At 38.9% G+C, this 21,316-nt stretch overlaps 1 protein-coding gene across 2 annotated transcripts in view; it reads right to left on the minus strand.

Annotated features, from left to right (window-relative positions):
• The window catches only part of LOC117403081 (acyl-CoA:lysophosphatidylglycerol acyltransferase 1-like), a 66,676-nt gene that overhangs the window by 5,010 nt on the left and 40,350 nt on the right, over positions 1-21,316 (minus strand). For both annotated transcript variants that reach the window (XM_059024286.1, XM_034004983.3), the window contains exon 7: positions 939-1,045. In XM_059024286.1, the coding sequence (XP_058880269.1) occupies positions 939-1,045 (107 nt within the window). The remainder of the gene's footprint in view (positions 1-938; positions 1,046-21,316) is intronic.

A 21,316-nucleotide genomic window follows, 5' to 3' on the forward strand; every position in this document is an offset into this window, starting at 1 on the left:
TATAAGTGTAAAACATTATCAGGATGTTAACAATGAAAAGAAAAATTACAGGTACGTTATTTAAACAGTTGTAGCAACACGTGGGGACGTGTAACGCTAAATTTTTCGGAACCCTGCTTCTTACCCTTTAAGAATTGATTGGGTCACCCAACATTAGGATACCCATGATATGGGCACATGGGTTGGTTCGCCATTAAAAACAATTTTAAAATGCACTTTATGTAACAGAATGTCATTTCTCCAGTAAAACCTGATTGCAGTGTTCTTAAAATAACACGATTCAGAAGTGCTCTGCATCACTGCTTTAAAATGGAACATTCACTACCGGGTTACTATTGCCTTTAATTTCTGACTACAGATATTCTGTTTTGCTTGCCACCTAAACTGATGCGTTATATAAAAATAAATTAGTTAATTAATTAATTCAGTTCTAGTTATAGAAAACACAGCCCACTGATGTAACCCTCATTATTTCAACAAGCACAAACAAAGTTTCTAAAAAATTCTGAAACTTAAGGGGTTAACTGCCCCCACGTATCCCCCACATTACCATGCAGTGAATTGTTTATCCTACAGGAAGTCTGCCTTGGGTTATGCACTGAACAAAAATCTAATTCTGGCCTTTTCAGGGTGACTGTCTTGGAGTTCAGTACAGACAAAGACAAAACCTTAACTCTTGACTTATTTTTACAAAGTTAAAGTTTCTAAATAGGGTCCATTGTTTCCATTTCAGTATTGCTTGTCTTGTTCAGTTACTTGGTGTTGGCTGCTGTTGCTAACAGCAGGGTGTCCACTGTGAGCAAAACTGAGGGTTTTCTGCATAAACGGCTGACTCATAACAAATTGGCATTAAGGGCTTCCCATAATTCGGGATTTGTGATGTTCTTGCAGCATCACAAATGATGCAAAAAAGGACCAGAAAAAGTTAGGGTACAGACCTGTTTCATAAAAATGGGCAAGAAGTTCTTCCTTCTCTACAAACCGCTGGTAAAGCCAGTTTGTGAGGGGCTCCGTCTCTACGGGAACGTCTTTAATGGGGTAGATCCTGTTAGGGGTAAGAAAAACAGAGCAGTCAGTGATGTGCCAGTGTTACTTATTCATGAAAACATCTTCCTTTGCTACTACAGGCTTCTGCACAGAAAAGACAGCAAACACAAATCACAATCTGCAGTATTTAACTCAGAAACAGGAAGTGAAGCAGTCAGACTGCTCCTCAAAAGCAAATTAGGAACATTCCTCAGTGGGAGAGTTATGACCAGTAAAGGACAACAGAAGAGTACAAGGCCTTTAATTCAGAAGTTAAAGGAGCAGATCTGGCAACAAGATAGGAATTAACCATTTTTATTTGTCAATGGATTTCTGTAGTCTAAGCAATATAACTCTGCAATAAAAAAGTAATCTGTTATTTGATAAGTATAATGTATGTAGGCACCTTAATCTCAATGTGATATTGGATGTGCTCATTGCCTTCCTTTAATGATATTGGGAGGTTTTCAACATTTGCTACACTGTCGTTGTATCTATGTATCTTTTCACTTTGCTTATCTACCCAAACCTTTCTTTTAATTCTCACAAATAGCAGTGGGAGTGTAGAGTGTGGTAATGGAGAGAAATGAGAGTGTTATACAATGAATTATGAGTGCAAAATCAAAAGAATTGATTTCCACAAGCCAAGATTCACATTTCAAAGATGATTTACAAACAGGGTTGAAGGCGATAAATAGGAAATGCAATAATTGCAGGTAAACCTTTAAGAAAATGTATAGTTTCTGAACCAGGAGCTTCAGCTGTACTGGCAGTTGCTATGGGTAAACCTCAAACTGCTAATCCAGCCTCTGCCAGATGGTGTCACTATTAGGCAGCTATGGACTGAGTCTATATTTAATTTATGTAAAACAGGTTCCAGTCCAGTGCTTATGAAATGCTGCATATGCAGTCAAACCTGCACCACCCATTTATAGTGACCACGGCGATGAAACCCCATTTGTACACTTACCATATTATATCACCTGGAAAATCACACCATATATCTGTCGCTTGAGTTGTAATAAACAAGTAAGCAGTAATTGGAACTAATTTGAACATAAATAACTTTGTGGAATTAACTTTACATTCAAATTAAGTTAAGGGATGTTCAACCAAAATTCAAATTCATAAAAAATGAACGAATATATATTAAAAAAAAAATATATATATATATATATATATTACCCTCTATTTCCAGGTATCTGCGTACATTTTTATGTTCAGCAATCATTCAGCATAAAGAACACTAGTTTCCTTTTTTATATTTAAAAATGAATGTCCCCATTCACTGGCAGATTGAAGCATAGCTTCTGCTTATCACTAATAAACAAAGGCTAGTGATCAATAATAGAACACACAATCATGCAGACCTTAAGACTTCATTAAGTGCTAGCCAGTCTATACAGCAGCCATAACTCTCAACCTCCTTACCAGCTAATGAAGAGCGTGCTTTTATACTGAACAAAACGGGGACCCTTCATTAGACTGCGACTGCTTATAGTAGCTTTTGAATGTATTTAAAGAGAATGAAAAATGCAGTTTTATTGTTAATGATACAGAAATGTAACTCCCTTGTGCAGCCTATTCTGTTGTTTAAAAACTGCATTCGGTGGATATTTATAACATGCATTTTTGTAGCACTATCCAGGGCAGAATGTATATATTGTATATATTGATAAAGATTTCTCGAGCAATGACCCTTTGAAAAGAATACACACTGGGTACAATAAGTGGAAGTATAAAAAGACAGTGGTTCTGGAAAGAACAAACAGAAAGACAAAAACCATTGCATTCACTATAGAAGGTCAATAAAATATCTGTAAAAAAATCAAAATATGATTATAGGAAAAAAAGACATCTAAAAACAGCCATATGGTAACGTATGGTAAGCTTACTTTTGGTGAAGGTGTCAAAATCAAGGAAGCTATCTTGTTCAACATGTAGTGTGTGACACACGGAAAAGGACTTCGAAGGTTCGTAACACATTAGAACAAAGGTTGGAACCTTCGACTGTACTAATTTGCGTAATTTACTGGTGACCATAGCTACTAGTTTATATTTGATTGAAAATCTGATGATCTTACAGCTAATCCATATAAGTGGAATAAAACATTTACATGTAGTTTAAATTTTTTTTATATAGAACAGTAGTCATGTTTTTATCATTTAAATTTTAATGTGTATTGATGCTGCTTGCAATACATACAGTAAGCTTGCATTGCAGCAGCACCTTATTGCGGGCAATTAAAACAACTGCACCGGACTTAGGCAAAACAAAGCATTATTTAACGTTCCAAGCAGGTTATCAGTCAGTCACATTTTACTACTTTAATACTAATACCAATAAAAATAATAGCAATAGCTTACACTATACAACGCTTTGCTGTCAAGATGGCGAATGAAGAAATTAAAGTTCTGTCTCTGGATAACACGAGCTGAAGGGAGGGGGGGGATCGGCTCTCAGTTTTCAAAATAAAAATGATTAGTGTTGGTGTATATGTTTCATACTTATTCTACCATAGCACTTCTCTTACAATATCTTGTACAGTAGGTATTCAGTACACATTTTACTGAAACAATACATCCGCTGTGGACTGGGAGTTCATTTGGTGTGTGGAGGTCATCATACGAGATATGAAACAATCATTTCTCATGTGCAGGGACTCAGCCCTACCACAGAGTCCCTATTTTTTTTTTAATGATTGTCCAAAAAAGGAGAGCTACATTTACAGTAAGACTGACTAAAAACAGTTTTTAACTAAAGGGTTCCTTCACTTAATAGTTTTTTAAAAACTTTTTTTTTTCTCCCTCATGCAATATCTATTTTCATGTCATGTCACCTGTTTCAATTTGCAAAATACTTAACCTACACAAAAAAGGTTTTACAAGGAACTAGAATTTAAAAAAAAAACAGTTCTTTACAATTTACAAATAAATCAGCCTGTCCCCCTCCCCCCCTCACCTATTTATAATGTTTCCTCAACGCAGCAATTCCCCACACATGAAGCTTCAGTGGGCATCCTCCAATCCCACGACCAAGCCAATTTACTCTTTTACACCCAGGAACTTGATAGTGGATGTCAACGAGCTGCAGGCCTCTGGAGGACAAAGGCCAGCCCTGCAGGTGTCCACCAGAGCTTACCAGGCTCCTGGCCAGTAGGGTCAGCTGTAACGCGTTGAAGAGAAACAATCCCTGCCAGTTTTGCCTCCCTAATCCACGGGAGTACTAGAGCCAATGCAACACTCCCTCTGGAATCCCCAGCAAAGACCAGCGACTTCGCACATCAGAAAGCGAACCTGCACTTCCTTGACTGTATAACAAGTCCTGCACACCACACGGCCGTGCTTTTACCAGGTGAGTCACTCAGGGACCCTTAACCCTGGAGGTTTTAACACATTCAAAAACTGTCCAAACAGCTAAAACAACAACACATTTTAAGTAATACAATTGGGTTACACATTAATATACTGTAAATGAAATGTTTAAATATGATAAGAAAAACAAATGTCATAATTTTAGAATCATACCTGCTTTCCATATACTGATGGAATCCTTGCAGATTGGTGCATACATTTACTGATGCTACTTACAGATTTATAAAAATGTAAATTCAACATTTCATGCTACACGGTTTTAGGGTTTTATAACAGGCACTAATACATTAAGCAATAAAGATTAAAAAGCGGATGGTGCTTTAATTATTTGATGTCATTCATGGTTTAAAAAAAAATATTCAGCCTAAAACCACAATTGAAATGCCAGGTGACAATGCTAATACTGGTGAGTAGGTGAATAGGTAAGATACAGGCTGTATAAAGTAAAATGTACAACAAATAAAATGTAGCTCTCATGTAGACAGTAGTATTGTGGCGTAGTGGTTAGGGCTCTGGACTCTTGACCGGAGGGTTGTGGGTTCAATCCCAGGTGGGGGACACTGCTGCTGTACCCTTGAGAAGGTACTTTACCTAAATTGCTCCAGTAAAAACCCAACTGTATAAATGGGTAATTGTATATAAAAATAATGTGATATCTTGTAACAATTGTAAGTCGCCCTGGATAAGGGCGTCTGCTAAGAAATAAATAATAATAATTAGAATGTTGTTGTTATCTATTAATTGATTTTGGTTAAGTTTTAATTTTTTTCTCAGTTGAAAAGTGTGATAGGCATTTGAAAAAATGTCATACACATGCAACTTAAATGGCTGTAGTAAATACAAATACTATGTTGTGTCATACACAAATCTTCCAACGGTATCATTGATAGAAAAATCAGAATGAGAATTGACTCCAGACTTGAGTGACGATAGCAACTCCAGGCTAAAAGAGCAGATTAGGGCATTTGGAAAGTGTTAATAGAAATCTGCTTTGGAAGCACAGAATTGAGCCTCTGGTGTTGAACAGCTTATGTTGTACTTTCTGTGGGCAATAATTTGAGTGTGTCCAATGGGTATTCAATCACAGGACTCCAGCATTTCTAATTATAAAATTATTATAATTTCAATGCACTATAAAATGCTCCTAATAGTCAACACCCAAATGCTGGACTGAAACTATAACACAGTAGATGTGTTCATATAAAGCATTTTTTATGCTCATTAACAGTGGTTTAGATATGTAGCAAAATTAATTGTAGTGGATTTGGATGGAGCTTGCTTTAAACCATGCAGTCTTATGACCATTTCAAAATAAAAAAAAATGTGACTGCAGTCAATCAGATAGTGTGGTTTGTTATTTTTATCTAATGTGCATGGAAATTGATTTTGCATATTTCCATCACCACAAAAATAACAGTTTTTTTTATGACTATATCGTCTCATCTGTGTTTTGTTTCCCTTTCAATTCGAAGATGACCACCAACCAATACTTTTGGTATATGCCTGCCTTAGGTAGGTATTGGTTGAGCATTTTATGTCAGAGCTGCCGATAGGCCCCTCCATGATCGGTGCGCACTGTGCTGTGGTGCCTCGGCGCGCATAGCACCTTGGTGCACAGTGCACATGGTGCTCATTGCACTCGGTGCACACCATACTTGGTGCACTCCGTACACACGATACTCGGTGCACACAATAATTCTCCTGGCCCAATAACCCGGACAGTCCTGATTCCACTGGGTGACCTGAGGTACCGCCTGCAAGCCACCGTGGCAGCAGGCAAATCGGACCCTTCCCCAAGGAAGAGGGAACGCAGGGTGTGGTGCTCCCATGCAGCAGCGCTCCAAAAGACGGTTCCAGGGCCGTTGCCTAGCCAGCCGCCTCAGCGTGCTCCGCCCAGGCCTCAGCAGCCCCAGCAGGGGCCTTGAAGGCTTGCTGCCTCAGACCCACCCGTTTACACAACATCAGCTACAATACTGGCGCAATTGCACCTCGGACCCCTGGGTGCTCACCACCGTGCACACCGGTTATGCACTGCAGTTCAGCGTGGGACCTCCTCCCTTTTGAGGAATCACGGTTACATCAGTGAATGAATCTCCAGACTTTGGCACTCAGGCAAGAAGTAGAGAAACTGCTTCTCAAACAAGCCATCCAGCGCACAGGAAATATCTCTGCTTCGCCTTTCAGGGGAGAGTATTCGAGTTTTCTGTGCTGCCTTTCGGCCTCTCCTTAGCCCCCCGCACCTATTTGAAGTGTGTGGATGCAATCCTAGCTCCCTTACGGCTGCAAATCGCTTTTATACGCTTTCCCGCCGATACTGCTGCTCTCTGCCGTTCTGGAAAAGGTCAGGAGAGAGAAAGCAACAGTTCTCCTAGTAGCTACCAGAAGGCCCAGGAGTATCTAGTTTTCAAACTTTTGCCAGCTGCTACAAGGCCAGCCCTGGGAGATCCCGCTGCGCATGGATCTCCTCAGTCAGGCGTAAGGCACCCTCTGGCACCCAGAACCGGGCAGACTCCAGCTGTGGGTCTGGCCCCTTAATGGGACCGTCTGGCCGCCTTAGGGCTCTTAGATGCAGTAGTTAGTACACTGCAGAATGCTAGGACTTCCTCCACAAGAGCTATATGCTTACAAATTGAGGTATTTTCAGAAATGGTCAGATAGAGACAGATAGACAGATAGGCCCATAGAGATTATTTAACAGTTTCTGCAACATGTGCTAGAGGTGGGCAGGTCCCCCTCTACACTGAAAGTGTACTTGGCAGCTATATCTGCATGCCACGTCCCTATTTCCCCGGAAGCCCATATTCTGCTGACCCGGTTTCTAAAGGGTGCTTGGCGACTTTGTCCCCCTAGAAAGGACACCCTCCCTGTGGAGTCTAGACGTGGTACTGGAGGCTCTCACGAAGGCCCCGTTTGAGCCTATACATTCCATAGAGCTGAAATATCTCTCCATGAAGACAGCCTTTTTAATGGCCATCACCTCTGTTAAGCGGGTCAGTGAGCTACAGGCTCTGTCTGTGCAGTTCCTGTATGCACGTCTAGGATAATGGAAACAGGGTACTGTTACGCATGAACCCTGCATTCCTATCCAAGGTGATTACGGCTTTCCACTTGAACCAGTCAGTGGAATTAGAAGCCTCCATCCCCCTCCCTTTGATTCAGAGAAGGATAGTAAACTGAATTCTCTCTGCCCAGTGAGGGCATTGAGATGTTATAAGGATAGGACGAAAGCGCTGCGTCAGTCTGACCAGCTCTTCATTTGCTATGGTGAAAGGACCCTGGGGCAAGCCCTCTCGAAACCGCGACTGGCCCACTGGATTGTGCACACAGTATGCATGCCCTTTTCAAACATGCATGGGAACATGACCAGTCCATTGAGTCTAATTGAATAGGTTTAATATCTACAAAGCGCCTTTGGCAACAGGAGTCAAAGGAAAAACTCAAATAAAGGGTATGATTAGCATTAAGCTGCTAATTCCAATGGACGGCCTTATTCTCTTGGTTCCAAAACAGACTTATCAAAAAAATCATGTACAATGTACCCGCTATAGCCTCTGGCTATAGAATGATTTGCAGTACATCTTAATAAAAAAGAAATGGCCTATGTATGCCTATTAACCTTATTTAACAATGGACTGAACTAAATTATACAAACCAGCATTCCAAACACTCAACCACTTTTTATTTATTTCACCTTTTTAATTGTTCTTTCACAAAAGTTTATTAGGCATTTTCTTTGTAGAAATGCCTTTGTTATACTATCTTAGACAATACATTATAAGATCTGCTGCAAATTAATATGACCCACAGTTTTACCTGTTTTTAACTCTCGATAGTGAAGGCCTATATACAGGCCTAAGAAATACAACTTGTGACACTGAAAAGTTTATCAGGAAGGCAAGAGTCAAATTTATAAGTTTTTTCCTTATACTTTCTTAACAATGCAGGCTGTACCATATTGTCTCTGCTCTGGGTGGATATTAAAAGCTAAGGCGTCTGCAGCACTTTGCTATGCAAGGAGAGTAATATAAAGCTATCATGCAGGACAACTCTTCCACGGAGCTCATGCCAGCAGATTGTCCCGATTTTTGGAACGCAAAAACCAAAGGCTGATTTAAAAATCGTAAACTTTTCTATTGGCAATCATGATCCTGTTTTTTCAGAATCAATGATTTACTGTAATTACAGAAACTGTCTACTCTAAGATGGAAAGAGAACACAATCGCCTTTGGTTGGAGGTCTGTATGATTATAAAATCTAGACTTCAGTCAAGGACAAAACTGTTTCAGTGTGCATTCAATTAGGAAAATTAGAGGTTGTTTGAACTTAAGAGTACTGCCTGTCCAATCACACATAATTAAGGAGTAATTAGCGTTTCTGCAAAGATAACAAGAAAATATTATTAGTTACACACAAGAGTAGCTTGTTATTTACCAGTCTGGTGTACCAGCCACGGGCATTAGCAAAGGAAAGAAAAGGAGGGTTATGCCACCTACATTTTTCTGACAAACAAAATAAAAATATTAACTTCTGCTTTTAGTTACATTTACAGAAAAACTAAATAAATCATACAAGTGTATAATTAAGTAAAGAAGCCATAAACCATGCAAGCAGAGAGTCCAGATGTTATATGGCAGAGGTGGCCAAACCACGGCTCCTGGTGAAATGCTATACGGCTGGAAAGAACTGAAGAAAGAATATTAAACAAAAATGAAAAGAAAAGACAGGAAAAGTTCAAATAAATAAACACAACGAGTTTATTATTTTTGTTCTCTGTATTCATTTGTGTTTATTATTCTTTCTTCTCTTATTCCATTATAATGTTTGAGAGAATCAAAACAAATGTTTAAAACAATGCTAGTATTTAAAATGTCTAGCACACAAACATTTTATGTTTTACAGTATGTGTCTTGCGGCTCTCGGCCACATGAATATTTTGGTATGCGGCTTGCAGGGTCAGCAAGTTTGGCCACCCATTATATAGCCTTACACTGTCAGTGCATTCCATCATAATGAAATGATGCAGGATGTATGTACTATGAGATACAGAGTACATATTACCCTAGTGAAGTTAAATAGTCACCACGACGACAGCAAAAAAACCTGGATCAGTATGTGAATTTTGGGTACAAGCACAAGAAAAAAGATTCTGTGATACAAATTAAATTGTATGGTTGGCACTTATTACCCTAATGTTGTTCCTGTTAACAAAACGGGGAAAGTCCCCTTTTAAAACATTCAGAGTAATTCAGTCTATTTCTGAGTCATTCGGAGCTAAACCCCAAACTTTCAGTTGCACCTGGCTGGGTTTGATTTTGATGCAGAGGACCCACACCCCCTCCCCCCCCCCCCCCCCACTCCAAGCTGCATAAAAAAGATGGGCTGGAGCTCAAAACTGCTGCTGTTTAAATCTTAAACACATTCTATATATGGTGTGTGTGTGTACATATATATATATATATGTACGCATGCAAGTACATACAATCCAGCATTGAAGCGTAAACCTGGTCTATGGTCAGAATTAAGAGCATCCTTTACTGTTACCTAAATTGGATTAGCTGGATTAAAACACAGTTTTTACATTAAAGTGCTATGATTTAGCTGTTATCTACTTAGACTGAGCTAAACAAATACCTTAAAACCTATTTAATTATTTTCAGGAATAAAGTTTGGTGCATCAGCGACGATACGCTAATTTGAACGTACTGAAATGGAATCAACACAAGAGTTTGTGAGATAGCATTTCCTGGAATGAATGTTCCCCCTTCAGCACGAAAGCAAGTAGCTTGGTGTCGGTGCTCACACAGCAAGCGCCCAGTCTGTGTGTTTACGCTGCACTGTACAGTACAAAGGAACAATGAAATAAACCCCAGTGTGGTACAGGATAAGCTATTTTCTAAACAGTGGGCACATTCACAATAACAACATTCACTTATTACGACAACTATGCCAAATGACACGAGCATGTGCCTCAACTGTGCAATAGCTTGACCTCTTCCACTCTCAATATGCACACAGCTTGTATCAAGAAAGAGTAAGAGTAACTGAAATTAGTAGGTGCAGCCACCTGGAACCCGTACTTCCTCTTAATAAAAACAACAAAATACTTTAGTGTTCACTCTCTGGAATCTCTCCTGGCTGCTCACATTTCACTTCTGTATTTATGTATCTCTCTCTCTCTCTCTCTCTCTCTCTCTCTCTCTCTCTCTCTCTCTCTCTCTATATATATATATATATATATCTGGAAACAAGTCACATTACAATTCTGTACTCTGTATTTTAATTGTTTTTCAAGCAGTGAAAAACACATGAAAGAAAAACAGCGAACCTACAGCTTTCAACACTGAAGCCTACAGTAATGAAAAGAAACCTAAAGAAGACTTACAATATAAAGCGTGAGTGCACTTATTATCTGTTATTATTATTTGTTTATTTAGCAGACGCATTTATCCAAGGCAACTTACATAGACTAGGATGTGTGAACTATGCATCAGCTGCAGAGTCACTTACAACTACGTCTCACCCGAAAGACGGCGCACAAGGAGGTTAAGTGACTTGCTCAGGGTCACACAATGAGTCACTGGCTGAGGTGAAATTTGAACCGGGGACCTCCTGGTTACAAGCCCTTTTCTTTAACCACTGGACCACACAACCTCCTATGATAGGAGCAGTAATGTTGGCAAGCACTTGCTTTTAATTTACCAAATGCTATATCAGTATTGATACAGTACTGCAACTTTTAATTTGTTCAGTTAGTTAACAAATAAAACAAGAGATTCAGAATGGTTTTAACTGGTAAAACCTACACAATAAAGCCAAAAATATGACTATGACACAGTTTTTAGTTACTGACGTGTGCATTCCCGCCACTTCCTAATGGTTTTTAACCCAGGCGCATGCCTTGGGATGGATAAATGAGAGTTAATAGCAAGCAGCATAGTGCTAGTGTAACAGAAATACAAAACGGAAAGTCAGGAAATGCGTGTGATGGTTGTATGTAGTATTTTATAATAGAACCAATCTGTGTTACAGAGCTGACCGAGTGATTAGCGCGAGTTAGATAAATGGTTGCTGACTGCACTGTATATGCCAATGACCAGGGATATTAAATAGAAATAATCTGTCAGCTTTCATAGTTTTACTTTTTATTTCATCAGAACTGTAATTTTGTTCCAATCAAAGTATTTGGTGCAAGTGTAGACCAGCTATCTGCATTGTGCGGTCTTGTCATAATGGGTTCTTCTGGTAAAATAAATTATATAATGCAAGATACTCTAAAATGTTGGAGTGGGTCCAACTCTTGATAAAACGTGCTTTCAGAAAGCAAAGTCCTATCTGGTGCGCTGGAAGCGAGCCACACAGCCAAAATGATTTTTCATCCTAACCCACTTGGCAGAGAACGAGATGTAAACTCAAAACCTTCTGGTCATACAGGAAGCAAAGGAGGACTCTAATTTCTTCAGTCACAACCTTGGCCAAACAATTAGACTCCTCCGTGGAGATTTTATCTGGCCGCTAAGCCGGTCAACACGGGTCTCCGTCCTACACTCCGCTGTGCTTATACACTGGGGTTGGCCAGGGTTCCCCGTCTATCTATACACGGCCACTCGGTAGGTAATTATTTCTTTTATTTTGTAAATTATTTTTACGGAAGGCTATCCCCTGTCGGGCTCGCCTGCTCCTTATTTCACGCCAGCCTCTTCTGCCAGCGACACTGTACTTCCCCCAACACGGCCACCCGAGCACATAACCAAGCCAGTTCTTATGGGCCGAGCAGTCTCCCAAGGCCCGCCCCTCAGCCACTCAGAGAGAGGGAAAGCACACACACCCTCTTCCCCACCTCTCCGTGTCATCGCCATGGCCGACAGGCGGATCCCACGAGACTGCTGCCCTCTACCTGCAGTAATACGGATGTGCCAGACAGTCAGTCCAGATCTCCCGTTACAGACATGTAAATGCAGATTTAGAGAAAAATGCTTAACACAATATTGGAGCAACAGAACCCAGAACCACTCATTTCAAACACCATCAAATAGTAAAGGGATGTTAAAAAAAAAAAAAACATTTGAAGATATTTACTCTTCACTAGACCTATATAATATTGTCAAATGATTGTTTCAGAGACTTCTAGTTTTCTGTTTAAATGGCATGGAATTCTGTTTACTGCAATTTCAGTCCAAAGGGGTCGTGACCATTTTGTTTGTGTGCTGTTTATATAACTTTATCAGAACTGAACCCTTGCCATTTTTGGATGTTAACAAAACATCTGTTTTGGTTTTCTTGTCTGAGTGGCCTCATTCAACTGGTAAAGCTAACAAAAACAGCAGATTGTTTGATATAGTTTACTCAATTGAAAATCTCCATGACGACCAAAAAGCCTGCCGCTACGTTCATCTCCATCACCTCACCTTTGAAAACCTCCTCAAACGCAAAAATAAAAAAGGTATAATTGATCTATTTCACTGCTTTGCCATTCTTCTAAAATTAAACATTCAGGCAGAGAAAATAGATGTTTCAGTGTCTAAATTGAATGAATACATTTAAAGTGCACTGCCTATGTCTAAAAAATCCAGACCCCAAACTGCAAGTTTTGATGTGTTTTGAAAGGTTTTAAACGTTACTGATTGAATCCACTCCAGTCTGATTTTTTGGTTGGCGTAGGTGTGCTCCCTCTGATCAGGCAGTTTTCAACTTTCTAACTAAATAAATATATAAAAGATGGAAAGGGCTAAAACAGGATATCTGCTAATGAAAAATATAACATTTGCTTCTGAAAACGCTAGCAGTAGCTGTTATAATATACTGTAGACAGACACTGGCAGATGAGAGTCAGAAAAGCACAACAAGACACATAGTAGTTCAAAAAGCTTTTATAACGGGTTGATCCTTCACACGCGCGCACACACACACATACTGCGTTAAGTCCTGGCATTAAAATTGGCAATGGACACCATTTTATTGCAATACTATGGCAGTATTTCTATGGTTATATAGAAAAAGAATACATTTAGTACAATATAGAGTGTTCCTTCACAGGGAAGGAGAGGCTGCCAATGCAGGGGCAACAAGTTCCCTAACCAGCAGCTTTGTGTTTGAATTCCTCTGCTGATATTGTGTGTGGCACGATTCCCAGATCCTGATCTCACCACACAGGATCAGGCTCTTTGGTATTTAGGTGAGCAGGTTGGCATTCCATTTGGATAATCCTTTGTTGCCAAACTCATACGCTTGCCTCAGTATATTAAAATCTTGAAGCACTAAAGCAAAGATTTGAGGTAGCCTACTGAAACCGCGGATGCAGGGGAGCAGAGAGTTTGTAACTACTGAATGGAGGAGAGTCTGGGCCTCCCTATCTGCTGGAATAAATGTTACTTAGCAACCTGGGGGCACACGTTAGCATGGATGGCAGGGAAGTCAGTGGCTGGGGACAAGGGATTTTCAAGAGACTACATCCGGTATACACAGATCAGATTCCAAAATACACAAGCTGGCAAAAAAAATAAATAAATAAATAAATCCTCACAAAATGATGTTATGCCCTACCACTGGTGTACAGTAAATTAAAGCCATCAGTATCATGAAAAAGTAGATCATCATGACCAGCATCCATACTCTCAACTTGCTTCTCACCTTTAAAAGAGAACACATTCAACCTTAGTCAGCTTCTAGTTTCTCTGTAGAGGCAATAGTGTCAACATTGTTTTATGGCTAGTCAGAAAATTAACAGAAAGTTGACTGCAAGAAGTTCTGCAGATCTGCATTTCTAATTACCTGCAAAACAACTGCAGCCAAATAGCAGTTTATTTTTCTCATACGGTAAGGCAAAATACTCAGAGGTTCAGCAAGAATGCAACTTTTGAGAAATGCCAGGTAGATGTTTCTTTCTTTTTTGCTTAACCTGACCAGTGGAGAAGCAACAGAATGATGTGGAAGCACAAAGTCCAGAACTCAAAAACAGAAACTTATCAAACTTTACTGCAAGAGGAAGCCAGTTTTCATACGTAATAAACCAATCACATTAATCATTAAACAACTATGGATGACATCTTTACATGGCATCACAATGATTGATCTGATGCAAGCCCCATAACTGTTTACCATTGACCAGGTGACACCGTGGCAATGTGGGGCAGGTCATGTTTGCTGCTGTCTTATCATTTACACCTTGTATCAGTTGGATGCTGTTGAATATTTGAAACTGCTGATTAAACTGAGAGATCCCTGTTCAGTTTCTCCACTGATATGATAAACATTATACAGCCAATCAGTTTGCAATACCTGTCAGTAAATATCCTAATATAGGGAAGGAAAAAAGAATAACTCTTGGTTTAATGAGATCACAACTAAGTGCATTTGTTTAATGTGGTTCTCTGGCTGTTGCTATGGGTGAACTGGGCTTGCTTGCCTAGCAACCAGGTAAACACACCATAGAAGAAAGCTTGATCTTCAGCATCCTTGGGGAAGACAGGGAAGGGGGGGTTATGATTAAACTTAAAACATATTTCATCTTTATAAAATGCAATAAAAAAAAGATTTAAAAAAGTGAATAATTATGCTTATATGTATACTAACTAACATGCTTGTAATATGCATATATTTCAATATAGTTCTATTTTACGTAAAACCAATTGCTGTGCAGACCTCCTTAGTTACTGTATACAGGTTTATTATAAATCACGTATGCGAAAATCAATCAATCACTGTTGAGTATTTGTCAAAATTCAGGTACATCTTATCCTGTGTATAGATGTCACCCTGTGCGCAGAACATACAGCATTGTTTTAAAGTAAAAAAAAAAAAACCCACACACAAAGACACGTGTTTAATAGCAGTTCATGAGCACAATCCTTTTTTTGTGATTTATAATCCATTAATATCCATCCATTAATATGCAGAAATTAGCTCTTATAACAAGAGCCAGTCTACACAAAACCTATTACCTTATAAAATACAGATGGGGTAGGAAACTGCATTGCCAAATCAGAGGATAAGTATAACCCTTATGTTTTCTCTTAAATGATCTCAATAGGTGGATAAAATTAGCTTGCAAAATGCTTTAACACACGTAATTACCAATGTTATCATTGAACAGCAGGAGCACCAACATTCCACTCACTTGGCAGAAAGGTTTAAAAATAAATGTTTTTTATTCAAAACATAAAGTTTACATCAGAATACATAAACAAAATCAAGAAGTTACAAAAATACACGTGTTAATTGTCTGGATAGATACAGTAGCTGAATGATATGCTAGAAATGGCATCCCAATTTGACCAAATGGCTTTAAAGAATTTAAAGTGTGAGAGAAATATAGCTTATGGTGTACAATGTAAAATATTAGCATGTGGTTGAAAATTGTAACGTTTCAGTCAAGTAGAGACAGACATTAAAGCTAAAAAGACAGTTTCATCCCTATTTGGTGGTCTGCTTTTCTTGGGCTTGCAGACCCTTATCAGAACTGAAGAGGCCATTACCTATAAACTCTAAATCCAATTATTAAATTGGATGGCAGTAATGCTCATTATTTATTTATTTATACTACAACAAAAAACAGTTTATTATCCTTGTATACCTCAGTGGTTGAAGTCCTAGGCTGCAGAGAGTTAGGCAGTTGGTTCAAACAAAGCCCTCAGCCCAACCAAGAATGGGTTCCTAGTCTTTTTTTAATATCAAGGTTGATCAGCTAAAAGCATGATTGCAATTCCATCTCCTAAAGTGGAACAAAGCGAATTGATGCAGAGCACAGTTTCTAGGTCTCAGGGTCAACAACTCCTCATTATTAAGCTCTGTTATTATTAAGAGTCAAACATATGGTTTCATTTCAGATTACTACAGAAATTAAATACCATCTGATTTCTCTCCTACCTGATTTCACTAGGAGAAGTGTGTAAAGCATCTAACAGTGGTTTGTTGTGACAGACAGCAAATTAATCCTAGTCAGCAATCTCCCTCCCGACCTGTATAACAGGAACAGTGTGCCCCGGACTGGATGGTTTGGCAGTTCATTCCAGGGTCAGTCGGAAGTCGGCAATCCAGAAAGGGGGCGGAGTCACAATACCAGAAGTCATCGCTTAATGCGGTAGGCGATGTGTCAGTCATGGATTGAAGGATAAGTGATTACACTCGCTACCGAAGTGGGAGTGACTGAGGGTATATCAAGGGATGTGGCAAAGCAATCTGTTCCTCTGTTGTGGTTACAAAATGACCGGGAGAAATAAAAAGAAACCATGAGTGTTTAGTGTTGTCTTGTGTGTGTATTTAACTGTTGTTATTTGTCATTGTATACGGCTAAATATCCAGGAGCTGTCGCTGTTAAGCCAGTATCAAACCTGGACTGCACTGCACCACTGTTATCACTGTTTTGTGTATTCACAAAACCACTTGCACCCAGAGCACTCACTGTTGGACTGGTGATCATGTAGGTGTTTTAAAGTGTGTGTTAGTATTATTATTTCGGGACTGAACCCTGTGGTTTTGAAAGGCTTTACACATCACTGTGTATAGCCAGTATTATTATTTAAGCAAATAAAGCTTTGTTTTTCACCATTGAACTGTTGTTGGATTGTTATTCCTGAGCACTGTATCACCTCTACACCTGCGCACTGCAAACCACTTTGCCAAACTTGTCCATTTGTTTTACTGAGCCAGCATTTCAATTTGATAAAGCAAATTCCAGGGCTGCTTTTTCTGTGCAAGAACTTACATCTTGGCAAAAATTGAAGTCTCACTGTGGTCCTGACGACAAAAGGAAATAATCCCGGATTTGAGTTGTTCCGTAAGCATTAAAAACGCTGACAGTAATTTGCTCCTCAGCCCTTAAAAAGTGACGTCTGTGCACAGTTTTCACCAACATATTAAAACTGGGTCAGGTACATCCTAGTATACTGGATGACAATGCAAGGTTGTCTGAGACTGCTACAGTTACAAGAATGCAAATTTTAGCTTGTGGTTCCTGTGGCAGATACTGTACTGAATCAAGAGTGGCATGAAAAGCACACATTGTAACAAGCAGCCGTTAGGAAAATAAAGCAGGATAGGGGAGAAAAATCTAATCTTGAAAGCTCTTTTGTTAAAACAGGAAGTTAATTTTCTCAGACAAGGCTCCTGAATAAAGTGTTCCTAATATAGTATTTTTGCTTTACATTTTCTTGCTGTGCTCAGCTACACTGCTTGCAATTTCAGAGGGCTTATAAACAGCCACCTCTGAAATCCACAGCATTATCACAGTGAAATTAGCTAAAGCATACAGCCCTGAGATGAATCCTGCACTCATCTACCATAAACTACTTCCCTCACTCCTCTGCTATAGAGATGCGAGTGAGAATGTCAAGCAGGTAGCTGAAATTATACCACTCAATTTATTCTATTTGATTAAATATCATCCTCCAATTGTCTGCCTGGTTAGATGTTAAAAAATAAAAATAAAAAAAGAGAGAGAGAGACACAATGTCAATTGAGAATCTCTTCACGAGACCAATGCATTAAATTGTTAACTACCACAGTTCACAAAGGCATGACAATGGCAACTTAATTACCAAGCCAAAAAGCAAATGTAAAAGAAACTAAATGTGTGCTACATTCTAATGTTTATAATGTATGTGTGAATGAATGTACTATACAGTTAAAAAAAAGTGGCTACAAATTAAATAGGGTTAATTCAACATATCTGACAAAAAATTCGAAGCTCATTCATATCTTATTTGTTTTGCAGCTACTCTACATGGCTGGAGTTACATGTAATATTAGAATCTGTACACAATGTGTGCATTTTGTCCTTGTGGCTTTATATTCTAACTCCAACAAAGAGTTTTTCGATAACAGTGTTGCTTTTCTCAAACGGTACAAAGCAAAGAAGGGTTTTGCACATAAAAAGTGAGGTGGAGCTAATCGAAGATGGTTGCGTAGACACTGAGCTCTCACACTCACGCCTATTTGTTCAACTTTTTCTCGATCTATATTCTTTTAAACATGCATTATAAGCAACATTTTTGTATTTTTTTTTCTATTGGAAACCCCTGTCAAACAAGTGGCAGATACGATGGATGCAGATATCCCTTCTCTGTCGACCCAAACTAGGGGAAAGAAACTCACAATGGAGGACACACACGCATCAGGTTCCGCTTCTGAGTTGCAGAAAGAAGACTCTCAACAGTTCTCTGTCTCACAAATCCGTGTGCTGAAGGAGGTGATGGGTGACCTGCTCTCAGGGGCTGTCGGTGAGCTGAAGGAATTCATGTCTGGACTTATTGTCGATATCGGGGCCCTACGCGCCGACATGGACACTATACGTAGTAACTTGCTGGAGGCAGAACGCAAAATGGATGCGATTGCCACCACGATGCAGACGCTCAATAAGAGAGTCAACATTATGCAGACAGTGCAGCGGCAGGACAGGAACGACATCAAAGATGCTACAGGATATTTCTTCTCTATAGTCTTCTCTGGCTGAACTTGAGAACCGAAACAGGAGGTCTAATCTCCGCTTGATTGGGCTTTCTGAAGGGGCAGAGAAAGATGATGCAATTTCATTTCTTCAAGCTAACCTTCCAAAATTACTCCCTGCTTTAGCCACACAGAGCCCTATAGAAACAAAGAGGGCGCATCGCATATACAGCAGTTCCAAGACACAGAGGGACAGACCTCGTCCCCTAATCTTCAAACTACTTCACTTCACGGACAGACAAGCGATAATCCAAGCCTTTCGTCAAACGAACTTCCATATTACGTACGGTCAGGATAAACTGCTGTTGTTTCCAGATTACTCGAAAGCCACTGCACTGTGCAGGAAAGCGTTTTCACAAATCCAAATGTCTTTACGCCAAGATGGAGTACAGAATTTTTTACTTTATCCAGCTCGACTCAGAATTATACATAAGGGAGTGCAAACTCTGTGCAGCAAACCAGAAGCAGCCCAGGCTTTTCGTACAAATCTCTAGAAGCAACGTCCCTCCTCCATAACCTAACTATGTGTAGATGGTGTTTTCTACAGCTGTTCTTTTCGTTTTGCCACTGTGCTCCGGCTTTTGACTACAGTGAACAGTGAACTAATGCGTTACTGTTTTGTTTTGAATTCCTCTCTCCCCTGTGTGGGTTTAGTCGACCGTCTAGTGCTTGATCCCGAGTACATAAAGTTGAATCTAGGAGTACTGTTTGGCAATACAGCATCTATTACTGCTGTTTTTTGACCAGGCAAACTTTAACTTCCTATTTACCTGATGTAAGCTGAGTGACTGTGGATCCTTCTGGACATACAATGCTTGATTTATTATTATTATTCTCTCTATTTTTATATATGTGTATGTATATATGTGTATATGTGTGTCCACATTATATATATATCTATATGTATTTTTCTTCACCTATTAATCGTTTTTGTTCTTCTTACCTAATTATCAACTCACCCGATTACTTCAGTAACCATTCGTGAGTAATAGCGCAGTTATACAGATATTTGCTTAAAGGTGGCTTATTTAAGAAGTTAATCTGACATGTGGGTAGATGGGCATCTTGTATGCTTTTATTTGTAGGTATATATGAGTAAGGATATAACAAACTGAAAAATATTGTTCTGTGCTCATTACTATTATTATGTGTGTGTGTGTATATATATATATAGATTATATATATATATATATATATATATATATATATATATATATATATATATATATATATATATATATATATATATATATATATATATATATATATATATATATATATATATATATATATATATATATATATATATATATATATATATATATATAATCTGCTTTTGATGTTACCGAGAAGATTGATGAGTACTTACTGACCTTCAGTTTATTTCTTACTGCATAGGCGTTTAAATGTGTTAACTCTTACATCTTGGTTACATTCCAACCAAAGTTAAGTGGGTTCTATTTATGGCATGTTCTACGAGGCTTAGCTGTTTTAAGCTTCGGCTGATTGCCATGTTAGGGTATCTACCAGGCATGTTTACTTTGTTTTTCTTTTCGATGTTGTGGGAATTTCATGTCTGTGGGTGGGCTATGGGGAGGGAGGGGGGTGGCAGTGGCGGAATCTGGGAAGGAGGGCAATGAGGACCTTGTTAAGATTATTACTGTATTGCTTTGCTGCATCCTAGGGATGGTTGCAATAATGTCTCCTGTACCATTTTCGACATGTCATGCTTACATGCTTATGACTCTAGAATTTATTTTTGACTCCCATCACTAATCTTTCGATATCTTGGAATGTGTGAGGTTTAAATTCCCATAATAAGCGCGTTGCTTGCCTAGATTTACTAGGTAGGAATAAAATAGATGTTGCCATGATTCAGGAATCTCATCTTAAACAACAAGACATACCCAGACTAGCCAATAAATACTAGTATGTGGCTGCTTCCTCCTCTGCAGAAAACAAAACAAAAGGCGCTTATCTTTTAACAATTTATTTTAATATTTATCACATCTCACAAACACACTTAAGACCAAAGTTGCCTACAGATGATGCTCACTTTAAATAATGGACAGTTACAAAAATGTGCAAAATTGCACAAATGTGCATTCCTAGGATTCAATGCACATGGAAAAAATAAGATTGTAGCAACAGACAAGTGTATATCTACAGCTGCACCCTAGGGTTATTTATTAAAAGGTGAAACAACTTCCATCGTAAATATTGTATTTTTGGCAGTCACTTGAAGGCAAAATTCCCTTCTTACAGACTATTGTCCTTTCGCTAAACTGTGTTGTATCCAATATTTAAAAAGAGTAAATGGCTGACTTGAATTCACCTCTCCAAGGGATGTCCATTTGGCAATTAGCCTGGAAAGAAATCTAACAGAACTGCATTGGATAGATTAGGGGACATGTTGTCAATTCAGACCACAAATAGATGGCAATACAGTACTATAATTTTAATGATCTTCATCTTC

Source organism: Acipenser ruthenus, chromosome 5 (genome assembly GCF_902713425.1).
Source record: "Acipenser ruthenus chromosome 5, fAciRut3.2 maternal haplotype, whole genome shotgun sequence".
Lineage (NCBI taxonomy): Eukaryota > Metazoa > Chordata > Actinopteri > Acipenseriformes > Acipenseridae > Acipenser > Acipenser ruthenus.